Source organism: Polypterus senegalus, chromosome 18, assembly GCF_016835505.1.
Source record: "Polypterus senegalus isolate Bchr_013 chromosome 18, ASM1683550v1, whole genome shotgun sequence".
Classification (NCBI taxonomy): Eukaryota; Metazoa; Chordata; class Cladistia; order Polypteriformes; family Polypteridae; genus Polypterus; species Polypterus senegalus.
This window is the reverse complement of record NC_053171.1, coordinates 47,635,447-47,651,507: the sequence shown is the minus strand read 5'-3', so window position 1 is coordinate 47,651,507 and position 16,061 is coordinate 47,635,447. Positions and strand designations below refer to the sequence as shown.

General features: G+C 39.0%; 1 protein-coding gene across 4 annotated transcripts in view; it reads left to right on the top strand.

The window, feature by feature from the left end:
- samd4a (sterile alpha motif domain containing 4A) overlaps positions 1-16,061 on the top strand; it is a 90,545-nt gene that overhangs the window by 54,404 nt on the left and 20,080 nt on the right. For all 4 annotated transcript variants that reach the window (XM_039742033.1, XM_039742032.1, XM_039742031.1 and 1 more), the window contains exons 6-11: positions 1,526-1,612; positions 6,944-7,178; positions 11,150-11,235; positions 12,906-13,024; positions 13,789-13,984; positions 14,920-15,046. In XM_039742033.1, the coding sequence (XP_039597967.1) occupies positions 1,526-1,612; positions 6,944-7,178; positions 11,150-11,235; positions 12,906-13,024; positions 13,789-13,984; positions 14,920-15,046 (850 nt within the window). The remainder of the gene's footprint in view (positions 1-1,525; positions 1,613-6,943; positions 7,179-11,149; positions 11,236-12,905; positions 13,025-13,788; positions 13,985-14,919; positions 15,047-16,061) is intronic.

Genomic DNA, 16,061 nt, shown 5'->3' with positions numbered 1-16,061 from the left:
AAGTTTTTTGGCATGGGAGACCGTCAATCAGAAAGTGTCAACCAAATTTAAGTTGGAGGAAAACTTGTCCTAGATAATGGGTAGAATAAAGGGAATGTGGATGGATGGGGACAGGGTTAAGCAATGTATTTTTTTTTCATCAGAGATAATTGAAGATGTTCGAGATTTCAATATTTAAGACCTCAAATATTTGATTAAGTGTTCATTATGTTAGCCATAAAATAAAAGTAACAAATTCAGGGCTGATTGTAGCTTCCCTTCTCGTGCTGGCAGCACATACACTGAGAATCACTCGCAGTGCTTCTGCCCACAAAAACATACTGTACCCACTAATTTCTAAGTTAATCAATAAAACAGAACTAGCACCCTAACATCCCAATCAAATACAGTCAATAACATATGGGCTGATCACAAAATTCAAGATTGGATCCAAAGAAATAGCCTGATATAAACTGGAGGGTGCCACAAAAAGCAAAGGATGAAGAACATTATGGGATAAAGACAAAGTAAATTAAAGGCAAAGTAAATGGCCATTATTAAGAGAAAGAACCAATGGCATGAAAATTGTCAATAGCATAAGAGCCTTTCTTGTGCCATCATAGATCAAGCTTCAGAGACATATGAAAGCTTGAGACAAGCAGAGCATAAGAAAGTTCTGTAGACCCACTTCATGGACTTGTTAGTCTAGCCAACCACATCTTCATGGCTTAAGCCATTGCTGAGAAGAAGTTGTGAAAGAGATCAATTTTCTGACACTCAGTGTATAGATTGTGTTTGAGCCTCCTTGAGAACTGTCTGATGGCCAGCAGAAGTAAGAAACTTAATAATCAGGGGTCCTGGGCACGAGTAGTTATTATGCTAGAAGAATACCCCCATGATATATTTCAGTCTCACAGATAAGACAATATAGGTGACTATACCCTTCTTCTAAAACTGTATGGGATTGCCACAATCTGGTTGTATCTTTTAATACCAATAATACAGCCATTATTTCTTTAATACCTGTCCTTCAGATTGGTTAATTCAGAAGATAGTAATGTTATGGTAGCCCACCATTTTCATCAATTCTCTAAACACCTTGGCTTTTTTTCTACATTCACATCTCAATGAAATATCCCAAGTTCTTAAAAAGTAACTTCAGTGGAGCTTCTTCTGGCAACTAGTTGCTTTAGTACAGACCTCTTTATATATTACATACAAATAATACAATACTCTGTTGCATTGATTTTTTATCATTTCTGTTTAGCACTCTGTAAGGGAGCTGAGATTGATGGGTTATTAGATACAAGTCATAAAGATAAAAGAGTCAGAAACCAAGCTGTAGTATGTGGTCAGTTGAATATCGATCATTAGCCCAATGATCTGTTCCCTGCTGTTACTCTCCGAAAATCTTGATTTGATGTTCAAGCCCATGTTTGCCTTAAAATAAGAGATCTGATGACTTCCATCCTTGCTGAGCACATAAGCTCTGAGTTGGACTCTTCTACTTCACTTCCTGCTTGATGAATTTGTTCTTTTCCTTCAGAATGTTACCAAGGGAGCCCGTCACAAGATAATCATCAGTATCCAGAAGCTGAAGGAACGAGAGAATACGCTACGCTTACTGGAGAAGGTTGGTTTAAATGTTGCTGCCCCAGAGGGCTACTGACTATTGTGTAAGGAATTCTTCAAGATGATTCAGTAAGAGGCAGATGTTCATAAGAGATTAGTGGAGGTGCATCCAGCCATGAAAGACTCTGAAACATGGCTGTCTGTTTCTGGTGTGTGAATTGACATTCCCTAAGTGTCGGGTCAGTACAGTGCCAGTGTACACAAATACCCATTGTTTTATCTTGGTAGAGTAATATATATTGCTCTACTGTCCCCTATTGTATTATTAATATGTAGCCTTAGAATACCTAATCTCACAGACTTACCACTGTATATAACTTATCCCCACCTTCCCTTCTATATCTATAACCTTAGGCAATTAGATGTAGTAAAAAGACAAGCAGGAGTTAAGTTACACATAAAATAATGTATTACTGATAATATTCATAAATAATAACAAAATGCAAAGTACATTTGAATATTGGCAACCATACAACCTGATAAAATGGTGATGTGTAATTCAGGTGGCACACAGACTTGCAGTTACTTAAAAATGTCTCTAGTTAAGGCATCGTTGGTGCTCAGCTTTCAGCCACATGTCTGTTCAATATGGCTGCTGAGCTGTGCTCTTCATTGTGTTGTCTTCATCATCACAGGTTAGCAAGAGAGATGCTTCTTCATATGTGGGTCAGTCAGAGAGATGCTTCTTCATCATATGTCAGTCAGTCAGAGAGAGAATGTGGTTGAGCAAGTACATTTATAGATGTTCTCTCCAATTCCTAGAACCAATAGGACATCATGGTACTTAAAGGCCTCTGAGACTAGCCAATTCCAAACAGCCATACCTCAGACCAATGGGTGAAATAGAACATCTTATCTCCTGCCCCCCAAGACCATATATTACACTAACCTGGCTTTATGTGGGGGATGGGAGAAAAGACTTTAGCAAAGAAATGCTCATCAAACTGGTTTAAGACACATCCCCAAATCCTGTCGTAAAATTACAAAGAAAAGTCGTAAACATGGGGGGATAAACAAGAATGCCTCTCACCAAGGTACCACTAAATTACATTGGTTTGCCTAAATTATAAATAAAGACATACAAAACATTTATCAAGTTATATGCAAAATCCTACATCACAACACTCCACCCCGATGAATGTTTTGTACAGTGTCTTTATACACAATGTCTTTAAATTGTTTCAAGAGTCTGATGCATAACTTGTGCATTGATTTGCAGTATTTGCTCTCCCAGTGTTAAAAGTTGTCCGTGACCATTTGTCCATTACATATCTTCTTTATTTCAAAGACAATCTGAAGAACTTGGAAGCGCTCCCGATGACTTGTATCTGCTCCAGCTTGCGTCAACTCTTTCTGCAGTCTCCATATGTCATCAGATCTGGTGGTTCAAAATGAGACAAGTCCACACCTTCCACTAAACTAGCCCACTACAATTTAGTCTATTGTGTGAATTTTTAATCTGTACTTGTGTCTAACTGCTAATTAGACCCCTGTCCCAAACTATCTGTTTAAGCATATGCAGCTGTACAATTAACATCAAAATTTGAAAGGTAACATGCCACAGGTGCCAGTACAACCACTTCTGCCCAAGTGACAGCACATGTGCCACTGCATAAACTGTTCACAAACCAACATTTGTGGCCCCTCTGCACACATTTGGGGTTGACTTAGTTGCCTCTTGTGCTTTCCTACCCATGGTGCAACTCTTGACTGCCATCAGCCTTTACCAGTATAGGCTGGCATCACCACCATGAGACATCAAAGCTTGCAACTCTCATCATTCCCCGTAGGCCACCCCTAGAGTTGTTTGCTCACCATATGCATACTCATTGTGCTAAACACCTCGGTTCAGAATTGGCCCACTGGTCCTGTGCCTGCACCATAGCCGACAATCTCAGCAGGACTTCCATATTTTCCCAATTAAACTATACCTAAACATCGGAGCCCATATGTCTTGCAAATGTACCAGCTGCACCTGCTTTCCTGAAAAGTTCACCAATTTCTTAGTATACCTTTTCTTATATTAATTATCCCTCTTAATTAATTAATACCCAGAATGTATACTTTATGAGCCCAAAATGAATCCCCTTATTTTGGCATTCCTAACTGGTTTGTTCAGTTTCCACCCCTTGGAATATAAATTTGCTGCAGTAATGAACAAACCTTTCCTTTTAAACTATAGCTATTGTGACTAGTCCTATTATTGCATGACTTGTGGACTTGTTACTCACTTAAACCCCAGTAAGTGTCTTTTCTTGCTGTCTCTTCAGTTCTTCTTCATGTCTTTGTCTTTAGTCTTTCGTGTTGTCTTTTCTTCATTCTGCTATGTAGGCAGGTCTGCAAAATGGAAGGTGACAAAGCAGTTTCTGTCCATCTCATTTTCTTGGCTGTCGACCTGGTGCCAAAACTCAAACTTTGCTTCCAGGCATTCATTGGAACAGCTTGGCACTAGTGCCACGCCACCCAATGTGCCAATGGTAACCCGATCTCCTGCATGGATTTTACTCTGCTAATTGCCTTCACTATTTATTACCTGCACCAAACCAAAGTCCATAAAAACCTTACAATAGAAGTAGCACTATTGCAAAAGGCCAGAAAATTGAAACAGAAATAACTATTTTCCTTTCCTGTCTTCCTGCTACCCTTCTATTTTTTTCATTGCCTGTGTGTCCTTTTTTATTGTATGGTAACTACTACCTGAAAGTGTGGACTGAAGCCTCTCCAGAACCCAAGTTCTAAATCCAGCATTTCTGCTAAAACTGACCTGTGTTCTTTACTAAAGACCAGCTCACTTTTCTCCATTTTATTGCATGGAGAGTCATAGGCTGTCTTTTGAACAACTGGTCAGTCAGGTTTCAATTACTGAACCTAAGTGTGTGTGCTTTTAATTACTGCTGGCCCTAGCACAGCTGTTAGGACCTCACACCCCTGTGCATTCCTGGCTTTGCTGAGCTTGTAAAACTTCCTGCTGCACCATCCCCCATCCTTTGTTCTTTGGCTTGTCCTGTTTCATTCAAACCAACTCCTAAACTGGTGCACTTTCTTTCCAACTCAGCCATTCTTGCACTAGCACATTCAGACCTTTCACACACAAGCACTTGAATTCCTTTCATTTCCATTGTTCTTTGTTTTAATTCCACACTTTCTTTACTCAGTATCCTTAGCCAATATCCAGTTCATGCCCTCTAGTCAACAATTGCCATTCACACTCACCAGCTCCTCTGCCTTCTATCTGATCTCTTTGTCCTAAATCAAATTTCAGTGCAGCACTGGTTACCTTTCCTAACAGTGGTGAAATATCTATCGGTGTAGCATGCTCTTTAAATACTGGACAGACCTCAGAATTACTTGGAGATTGTGGTGCAGTGGAGAATAAAGGAAGAAAACACCCTTGCTGTTTTCCCTTCCTTTCATCTCTCTCCTTTTCCTCACACTCACATTCCCACTCTTTATCTGAGCACACATCTGTCTCATGTAAGTCACCCACCCATGTTTTAGGGTTCCAGTCCGATCTGGTTACTGTTGCCCTAACTTTCACCATGGGTGGTTTACATTTCTTTTTCCACTTCTTTCACTGCTTTCTACTTTAGCAGTGGGTGTTCTACATGCTAACACTTCACAATTATCACACCAACTGTTACATCTTTCAAAACTCTCACTCAACATTCCACAACTTTCACTTTCATTCACTTTGCTATTTTCTTCCTTATCATGATCTTCCTTATTACCAATAATACAAGCTAGTAAACCTCTTATAACAGCAGCTGTCTTCTTTAAACCTGATCTCTGTTTTCTTGCTTTTAATCCTTCCAGCCCCCTTCCATTTTGTGGCACACTCAGCTCAGCTTCTGCTTTCTCTACCTGAACTACAGGTTTCCTAGCTTTAGCCTGCTTCCTCTGCCACTCCACTGGAAGATGGCTGACTTTAAAATGAACTTAGGCATTTCTAAGTCTACAATTTCTCTAATACAATTTGCCAAATTCGTTATGGGTTGGCCTACTTTTGCCCCTGTAAGCAAACATACACATACATACACAAAGATTCTAAACGAATAAGTACCGTATGAATGACGAATGCATGTCCCATCACTCCCTAGCACTTTAACCACTTAAATGCCGTATGAATGACGCATGCATCTTTCACCACTCCCTAGCACTTTAATTAGGGACTCACTACCACCAGTACTAACAAACATGCGGGTGTCCTTGTGACACACATGAAGTCTCTACACTTTGTTGGTTATATTCCATTCAGCAACCAAACAATGTTTTACTTCCACCGCATTTGTACACTGGGTGCCCTAAAATTCACATACATAAACAAACACATACATCAAAACAGTATTTGCAAACAGGGTGCAAAACATGGTTACCCCAAAATCCTGCCGACTACGCCAATTGTTTTATCTTGGTAGAGTAATATATATTGCTCTACTGTCCCTATTGTATTATTAATATGTAGCCTTAGAATACCTAATCTCACAGACTTACCACTGTATATAACTTATCCCCACCTTCCCTTCTATATCTATAACCTCAGGCAATTAGATGTAGTAAAAGACAAGCAGGAGTTAAGTTACACATAAAATAATGTATTACTGATAATATTCATAAATAATAACAAAATGCAAAGTACATTTGAATATTGGCAACCATACAACCTGATAAAATGGTGATGTGTAATTCAGGTGGCACACAGACTTGCAGTTACTTAAAATGTCTCTAGTTAAGGCATCGTTGGTGCTCAGCTTTCAGCCACATGTCTGTTCAATATGGCTGCTGAGCTGTGCTCTTCATTGTGTTGTCTTCATCATCACAGGTTAGCAAGAGAGATGCTTCTTCATATGTGGGTCAGTCAGAGAGATGCTTCTTCATCATATGTCAGTCAGTCAGAGAGAATGTGGTTGAGCAAGTACATTTATAGATGTTCTCTCCAATTCCTAGAACCAATAGGACATCATGGTACTTAAAGGCCTCTGAGACAACCCAATTCCAAACAGCCATACCTCAGACCAATGGGTGAAATAGAACATCTTATCTCCTGCCCCCCAAGACCATATATTACACTAACCTGGCTTTTGTGGGGATGGGAGAAAAGACTTTAGCAAAGAAATGCTCATCAAACTGGTTTAAGACACATCCCCAAATCCTGTCGTAAAATTACAAAGAAAAGTCGTAAACATGGGGGATAAACAAGACCCATACAGTATGACCCTGCTTTAGTGCTATAAATCACTTTCTATACAATAATCACCTCTGTGTTTTTTTCAGATCTTAGCCTACCCTACTATTCATTGAAATGAAAATTTCTTGTTTTTTTCTGCTGAAACAGGATGTTATGGAAGGAGCTGGAGGTCTACGTACACCTCTACAGGAGCTGCACCAGATGATCCTCACTCCGATCAAGCCCAGCAACAATGAGGAGCAAACACAGCACCACTTGCTGAGCAGTGAGAGGAAGGGCAGTGACCAGGGCCAGCATCTGGATGGGGCAGAAGGAGATTCAGGAGGCACGATTATTTCTGAAGGGGACCTCCCTGCACAGTTCACCCGAGTGATGGGCAAAGGCAAGATAACATAACCATGTGTATATGCTACACAACAATGCTTTGTGGCAACATTTCTGTAGGAGGTTCTATAGTGCATCTTGCACAAAAATGCTTTCTATTAGTATTAGAGTACCTTTAACAGGTATAACTTTGTGCTTAGGTTTCTATTTCCTGATGTTTGTGTGATTAAGTGATTCCTTCACTAAGCAGTATGTGTATGGACTTCTACATCTGCATCATTCAGCTCTCTTCTGTCAACAGTAATTTTGCTCGACTGGTCTGTTGCCTTAATCCTATTGGGAATGCCATGATGATCCTTTTGTTTCTTCTAGAACTTCATACTAGTAGGGCTATAGTAGTCGAGTCTGGACTTAAGAGATTTTTCAGAGTATTCATACCTTGACTTGTCTCAGTCTTTGCCAAATGTGGTCTTTGTTCTTGAATCGACACCAGCTGTCTTGTTTTTTTTTTTTTTGTTTTGTATGTTTTTGTGTATTTGTTTGTTTTTCCCTTTGTGTGCAATGCATGCTTATGTGAGGATTCCAGTACTACAAGTTTGAGCTCACTATGCTCACATTGTTTTTACACTTTTATTTATTTTTAATTGCCATTGTTTAGAATCACATTTGAGAATTTCCTGTTTAATAGGAAAGGACTCTGGCCTGTTGCAGAACACAACGTTAACGATTTGCATGATTCTTATGTTTTGATTTTTGGTTAGTGACTTAGTTAGTTACTGTTAGTTAGTGACTGGTTTATTAAACCTGCTTATTAGAAGACTGCTGTGTTGACCTGCCCTAAAAGCACAACAGCTTGATCTGTCCTTCCAACGTACAGTCATGGCCGAAATTATCGGCACTCCTGGAATTTTCCCAGAAAATGCACCATTTTTCAAAGAAAATTGTTGCAATTGCAAATGTTTTGGTATACATATGTTTATTTCCTTTATGTTCATTGGAGCAACACAAAAAAACACAGAAAAAAAGCCAAATCTGACATTATGTCACACAGAACTCCAAAAATGGGCCGGAAAAAATTATTGGCACCTTTTCAAAATTGTGGGTAAATCGTTTTATTTCAAGCATATGATGCTCATTTGAACTCACCTGTGGCAAGAAACAGGTGCTGGCAATATAGCAATCACACCTGAAGCCAGTTAAAATGGAGAAAAGTTGACTCTGCCTTACTGTTGTATGTCTGAGTGCCACACTAAGCATGGAGAACAGAAAGAAGAACAGAGAATTTTCTGAGGACTTGAGAACAAAAATTGTGGAAAAATATCAACAATCTCAAGGCTACAAGTCCATCTCCAGAGATCTTCATGTTCTTTTATCCGCTGTGCTCAACATCATCAAGAAGTTCACAACACATGGCACTATAGCTAATCTCCCTGGACGTGGACGGAAGAGAAAAATTGATAAAAGACTGCAACAAAGGATAGTCCGAATGGTGGATAAACAGCCCCAATCAACTTCAAAACATATTCAAGCTGTTCTGCAGACTCAGGGTGCAACAGTGTCAGCTCGAACTATCCGTCGACATCTGAACGAAATGAAACGCTATGGCAGGAGAGCCAGGAGGACTCCACTGCTGACACAAAAACATAAAAAAGCCAGACTGGAGTTTGCCAAAATGTAGTTGAGGAAGCCAAAATCCTTCTGGGCGAACGTCTTGTGGACAGATGAGACCAAGGTAGAGCTTTCTGGTAAAGCTCATCATTCTACTGTTTACAGAAAACAGAATGAGGCCTACGAAGAAAAGAACACAGTACCTACAGTCAAACATGGTGGAGGTTCTAAGATGTTTTGGGGATGTTTTGCTGCCTCTGGCACTTGATACCTTCACTGTGTGCAAGGAATCATGAAATCTGAACACTACTAAAAGATATTAGGGCGCAATGTAGGGCCCAGTGTCAGAAAGCTGGGTGTGCGTCAAAGGTCATGGGTGTTCCAGCAGGACAATGACCCCAAACATACCTCTATAAGCACCCGGAAATGGTTAAAGACAAAGCGCTGGAGAGTTCTGAAGTGGCCAGCAATGAGTCCAGATCTAAATCCGATTGAGCACTTATGGAGAGATCTCAAAATTACTGTTAGGAGAAGGCGCCCTTCAAATCTGAGATAACTTGAGCAGTTTGCAAAAGAAGAGTGGTCAGAAATTCCAGTTGAGAGGTGTAACAAGCTTGTTGATGGTTATAGGAAGCGCTTGATTTCAGTTATTTTTTCCAAAGGGTGTGAAACCAAATATTAAGTTGAGGGTGCCAATAATTTTGTCCAGCCCGGTTTTTCACTTCCGTGTGACATGATGTCAGATTTGGCTTTTTTTCTCTGTTTTTTTGTGTTGTTCCAATGCACATAAAGGAAATAAACATGTGTATACCAAAACATTTGTAATTGCAATGATTTTCTGGGAGAAATGGTGCATTTTCTGGGAAAATTCCAGGGGTGCCGATAATTTCAGCCATGACTGTAACAACTGCAGCTTATTTTGTTTTAAATGACTGTAGTCAGTGCAACTGCAACTTTGGTTGAAAATGCATTTTGTTTTTAAGATTTACATATCATATATACTTAACTTCCTTTAAAAGAAAGTACTGCTCCATTTTGTCCATTATCTAAATAGATTCTTGTTAGAAGACAACTGCAAAGGCTGAAGTTTAGGGAGATGGAATGGCTGAAAAATATGCATTTAATGTTCACTTCTTGTTTTCAGTTTGCACATTAGAAGAAAAATAAATCAAACTGTTTGTCCACAACATGTTTTCCAATCCAAGCTAAAAAAATATTTTTTTTCTGTTTTTCAGAATTAGATTTGAAAATTAAGATCAAAAAGCCAAAAGGCACACAGAACTCTTAAAAAGTAACATCCTCCTATTTTTTAGATGAAACCATTGCTTTTTGGAGTCCTATAAAGAACTCTAAGTAATATTGTCATTTTATGGCTGAGATGTGCACATACACATTACCTACAAGAGAAACATTCATAAACATATTAAATATTATTGCCTGAATTATAGAGGAACAGTAGAGAGCATGTACTGAACTGTTTGAAAAGGTACATTTGATAAACTTGAGTTCATGTAGCTTGAGCATTTTATGTGATTAATGTACTGATTAATATGCTAATGTGGGTGTTTTGTTTTTTTGCTCAGTTCGTCTATTTTAGTTTATCTGTTGTTATTTACCAACTTAGAGTATGTACTAAGATGTAAGATGATGTGGATGTGTGGTACATCATAGTTTAATGTCATGTTGAATAGTCTATTAAGATGAGAGGTTTCAGCACAGATTAATGTAACATTGACTTGAATGCAGCACAGCCTTCGCCATGAGGTTGGAGGTCATATATTGTTTTTTACAAAGTTTTGAGTGTAATGCCATGTGAAAAGCCACACTTTAAATAACTCATATGGATGAATTTGATCCTACACTGTACTTGTTTTTTGATCATTACAAATAAAAGTACAACTTGATCATCCCAAACAACACACATTTATTTAGTATTTAGTTGTTATACTAAAAAATCATCAACTGTTAAGAAAAACTTTTCATTTCTGTATTTTGAATTAGATTGTTTATTTCTGTTCACCCTCACATTTCAGATTCTTTTTGCATACACCTCCCATTCAACAACTGGTGATATCTTTCATAGGATTAAATGAATCATTTAAAATGAAATTATAGGGCTGTAGTAGTCCCCGTCAGAGAAATAGCAAATTTGAGCTGGAAACAGCTGAATTCTAGTTAAGGCTTTGTCTTGAAGAGGACTCCGTTTTTTCAGTCTTGCCCAAAATTTGACTTGCTCTCACTGTCATTTGGATGTGGTCTTGACTTGATCTCAACTAGTTGTCGTCTTGTACTTGTCTTAGACTTGGCAAATGTAGTCTTGATCACTGCACTACATGCTAGATAGTCACTGTAAATATCCCTAGTACTCAGTCACATTGCTTTTTTACTGGTGAATCACATCAGTCTCCCTTTATGTTGTAGTTTGCACTCAGCTCCTTGTCTCCAAAGTAGATGAAGAGAACATCAGCTCCTATCTGCAGCTGCTTGACAAATGTCTCCTCCATGAGGTAAGTGCATGCTGAACACCTTTCCAAAGTACTTCAAGGCCTATGGTGTACCCACTGAATAACGATTTAATGATCCAATGTCATTTGCAAGAGTTCCTAGCGAGACCCTGTGAGCTCCTTGTGCAGTTCTGTGTGCCAACCTCTCCGCATATAAAGGCTGTTCATTCCCTGTTATAACAAACAATCAGCATACTGATACCAGAATTGAAAAAAATAAGACTTTTGTCTTGTAGTCCAGAGCAAATGAATGTCATCTCTTTGTTACCAGTGGGCATAAAAACAAAAAACAAGGCAGTTCTTTTTCATGGAAAAAAACAGCTTTTTCTTTTGGTGGCTCTGATTATTTTGCAGGAGAGACCAGTTTCCTACAGACAAATTAGTTTCCTGTTGTTTCAATGAGGAATATTTCTACATGGTCAGTGATGGACCCAAAAAAAACAACCAAAATAAAAAAGACAGGCAGTAATTTGAACCCAAAAATTAAATATGATAAAAGTAGTAAAACAATTTATGTGTAAATACATAAATTATTTGTGAACAGGTACTGTGAATCAGAAGTTAGTTGTGCTATCTAACAGCTACAGGGTTCAAATACCGACCTGGTCAATGACTGTGTGCAGCTTGCACACTCCCTTTGTCCATGTGAACTCAATTTTCCTCTCATATCCCATAAATGTGCATGCTAGGCTGATTAGCCACTCTAAATTGGCACTGCATAATGGTGTATGTGACTGGCTTCCCATCCACATTTGCCCTTGCTGAGATCGGCACTATAGCGACATATTGGAAAAAGTTATTTCAGAAAATTGATGGATGGATGGGTTTTAGTTGAAATTATTTATAAACCCAATGACTGTACTGAGAGCTAAATTTATGTTATAACAATTTATTTGTCAACAGTTAAATAACATATTGTTGAAAATTACTTATTTCATTTGTTGTTTTGTACTGAGGGCAAGTATTCATTGCCATTTTTCAAAGTAGGCATAATTCTCTGATCTGCAACATCCATGTCACATGAAAATATTAAGCGTGCCCAAGTGCCTATGAAGTGTCCAAATACATGAGGGGATTAGGTGGGCAAGAGAAATGAACCAGTCCAGAGCCCACGTCAATAATGTTATTATAAGGGGACATTATATCATAAAATTTGTCATACAGTCTGATGCTATACCCTGTCCGTAGCATGCAAATATAAAAAGAAGCAACACTGTGACAAGATGTTGTATTTCACTTTATATTCAAAAAATAAAACTATTTAAGATAATGAATAAAAAAAGGATATTGCAAGGGGACCAGTTATTTCAAAAAGAGGTTCAATCAAGCCGTAATTTTCACAGCACTGCCACACTTAGTGGTGTCCCTATACCCTCCACCATGACAAGGACAGAGTTTAACTGCTTGCTAACCTTTTGGTAGTTCATCCATCAGCTTTTCAAATGTAACAACATACATTTTTAAAGCTAAGCTGAGTTCAGGTAGTAAGAGTTATGATGGGAGTAAGGGCTGGGTAATGACTTGACTCAACCCCATTGATGTGTTGCTGTTTACACTGGCATTGTTAAGGGATGTCAGACTGTTATTTCTTGGTAATCCATCTTGCCGCATACGAGGTAGACCAACAGCCTCTCACTTGCTGTCTATTTCTGTCTCCCTAATCCTCTCCTCAGGCCTTCACAGAGACACAGAAGAGGAGGATGTTGTCATGGAAACAGCAGGTGCAGAAGCTGTTCAGATCAGTGCCACGAAAGTCCATTATTGACCTGGCAAGCTATCGGCACCCTAGAAGGTGAGATACTGACCTGTTAACTTGAGTAGCAACTAGTACCCGACAGGGGCTTTAAGACACAAAGTTCCCCTTTCAGTGGAGTGATATAGACCAGTCAGGGCACTGCCCAACAGTGTCTGTGATATCTGTAGTCCACCAAACAGCAGTTTCCAGTATGCCATTCTATAACTCTCCTACTAGCAATTTTTTCTTGAGGGCCAATCCTATCCATTTGTGTCACAAGTAAAGTCTGCCTCACAACTCAAGGCAGCATACCAGTTTGTAACCCATCCTACCTGTATTTCTAAATTGCCACCAGTGCCCTTCCTACTCAGCAGCAATATTACCCCTGGTACACCACCAAATAAAGTAATTTGTAAACAGATGCCTAGGTGGAGTGGTGGCTCTGAGGCTAGGGATCCGCACTGGCAATCGGAAGGTTGCCGGTTCAAATCCCGTAAATGCCAAAAGGGACTCTGCTCTGTGGGGCCCTTAAGCAAAGCCCTTAACCTGCAATTGCTGAGCACTTTTGAGTAGTGAGAAAAGTGCTATATAAATGCAAATAATTATTATTTACATTATTATGTGACTGATACAGTATGTGCAAGAGTGAGCCCTCTAGTGGACAGTGCCTACCTTACATGCCATGCTGCCAAGAAGGGATCTGCACTCTGCAACCTCTAATTCCATTGGTCAGGTTGGGTTGGACTGAAAGGATGGACAAAGAAGATTATTGTATACATTGTTATTGTTTATAACTGCTTCTATTTTCTTCTTTTTTTCAGTCGTGCTTTCGGACAATCTAGTTCCCTGCCAACAGTGGGTTGTGTGGGAGGAGGAATTTCTGCTCGACGAAATGTACGCCAGTTCCATGTACCATCTCGAAGTCTGCCAAGTGCACGAATCGGACTTCTTGGCACCAGTAGCATCCTAGGGACATCTCACCGCAGCACTCCAACGTGCCTCAAACAGTGCAGACAGGTCAGCCTTTGAAGTCTTAAGGGTCAACATGAGGATCAGCACTTCCTCTTATGTATTTCAGGGAAAATGTATCTTCTGAGACCAAAGAATTGTCTTAAAATTAATTTACTAGATCAAATAAAGGTGTGACTCAACAGATTTGTATTTGTTCTCAAAGTCCCAGTGTGTCGGTTACATTGCCTTTTGTTGAATTTGTATAGGCTCTGCACTACATTTTTGGCTTCTTTCACATTCTAAATACTGAAAGACTCCTAGCACTGTGCTTGTACACTTGTGCATTGTGCAATAGTATCAAGGTGATATGCCCCAAGAGTCCATTGCTGTCAAAATCCTCAAATGGAAGAGTTCTTACAAATATAGAGCAATGTGAAATTGCCAACTGTAATATTTTAACAGGTGCTTCTAAATCACAGCACCTAATGCGAAGAGATATAAACTGTGCTAGATTCCTGTCATAAAAAGTATGGTACAGAAGACTGGCAAAAAGACTACAGTAGTGGTAAAAATATCATGTACTGGACTGTAAATTTAGTGACCTTAGTTTTAAAAGACAGAATATGCAGTCAAGTCATGTTTTGAACTGTGAATATAAATGCACAAGGAAACTGAGGAATCCTTTCGGTAGATGGCTGCTGCCTTGGTGCCTAGATCTGCCAACACGCCATTATTAACAAATTAGCAAATTTACGGTTTGTTACCAGAACCAACTAAGGCTGTTATTCCTGAGGCTTTGAATGGCAGCATTCTCAGAAAGTGCAAGAAATCATTTGACTACTTAGTATCTGAGCAAAGCCAACTTGAACTCTGCCACTATTCAATATGGATTTTATGGAATTAAATTAAACTACTGTAACAAGTACAGGTATACTGCCTGTGTAGTAAGTAGGAAGCGTGACTGTCACATTGAGTCTTATGCCATCTTTATGTTTCTGCAGGGCTTGTGGTTTGCCAACCCAGGTGGCAGTAACAGTATACCAAGTCGTTCCCATAGCTCTGTGCAACGGACCCGATCACTGCCAGTCCACGCCACACCACAGGCCGCATTTATGTTCCAGCAGGCCGGTAAGTAACGCAATCTTAAAGACATATAGCAAGCACTTGCACCTGTAAGAGTGAAAAACACAAAATCATATCTGCCCCACACTTTCAGTTCTATATGATCCAGCCTTTATGAAATGATTAAAACAGCTACAACAACTGGGTGAGCCAATCCCATCCAACACTGAGTCGTCATCTGCTTCTGTCCCCTCTGGTGTTGTCTTGGTCTTTTCCTCCTTTACAAATTTAAGTTATGAAGTTATTGCAGAAATAGAAAAAAACACCAGGTTGTAAAAAGTTCCAGGACCAGTGAGTTTGTTTCCCCATGTATAAAAATGTACAAACCAAGGTTATTATAGTTAACAAAGACTAAAATCAAAACTGAATATTTATTTAAAAATTTTTTTTCGTAAACTGAAATAAAATAATAATCAAAACCAAAATTAAAAACTAAACAAAACTATTCAAGTTGCTGGAAAGACTAACTGAAATAAAATAATAATTTACTAAAATTATTTTTAGTTTTCGTTTTTGAATATTCTTGCCGTTAGTCTTTAACCCTTGTAACTTTTAACTCTAAAACAGAAAGTCATCCACCAGTAGCTGCCCGTATATATTCATCCAGTGAATGGCGGCTGGTGGCGGAGGGTGGGTGTTCACATCGCATTTGCGGTGACAGAGCGAGCAGCTGAATATGGACGTGTAAAGCATGTGACGAAGTAAGAGATTTACCATGACACATTTCTTTGCTCTTGTTGTGTATCAAGATGTAAATCAAATGGCTGAAATCGGAATGTGCTGGTCAACAAAAACTTTACCATATGGACAGAAAAATCACGACTGAGTAACGTTTCAGTTTATTTCTCAGGTGACTGCTTTTTGTTGACAGTAATTCACCTCCCACTACGCACAACGAAAAATCATTTTTACTTTCTCGTATACTAAGTATAGAGAAAATATAGTAATCATGAAAAAATGTGATCTGAAGATTTTAATAAATCTTGACGTTTTAGATCTCCCTGAGTCCGAAAATACAGTT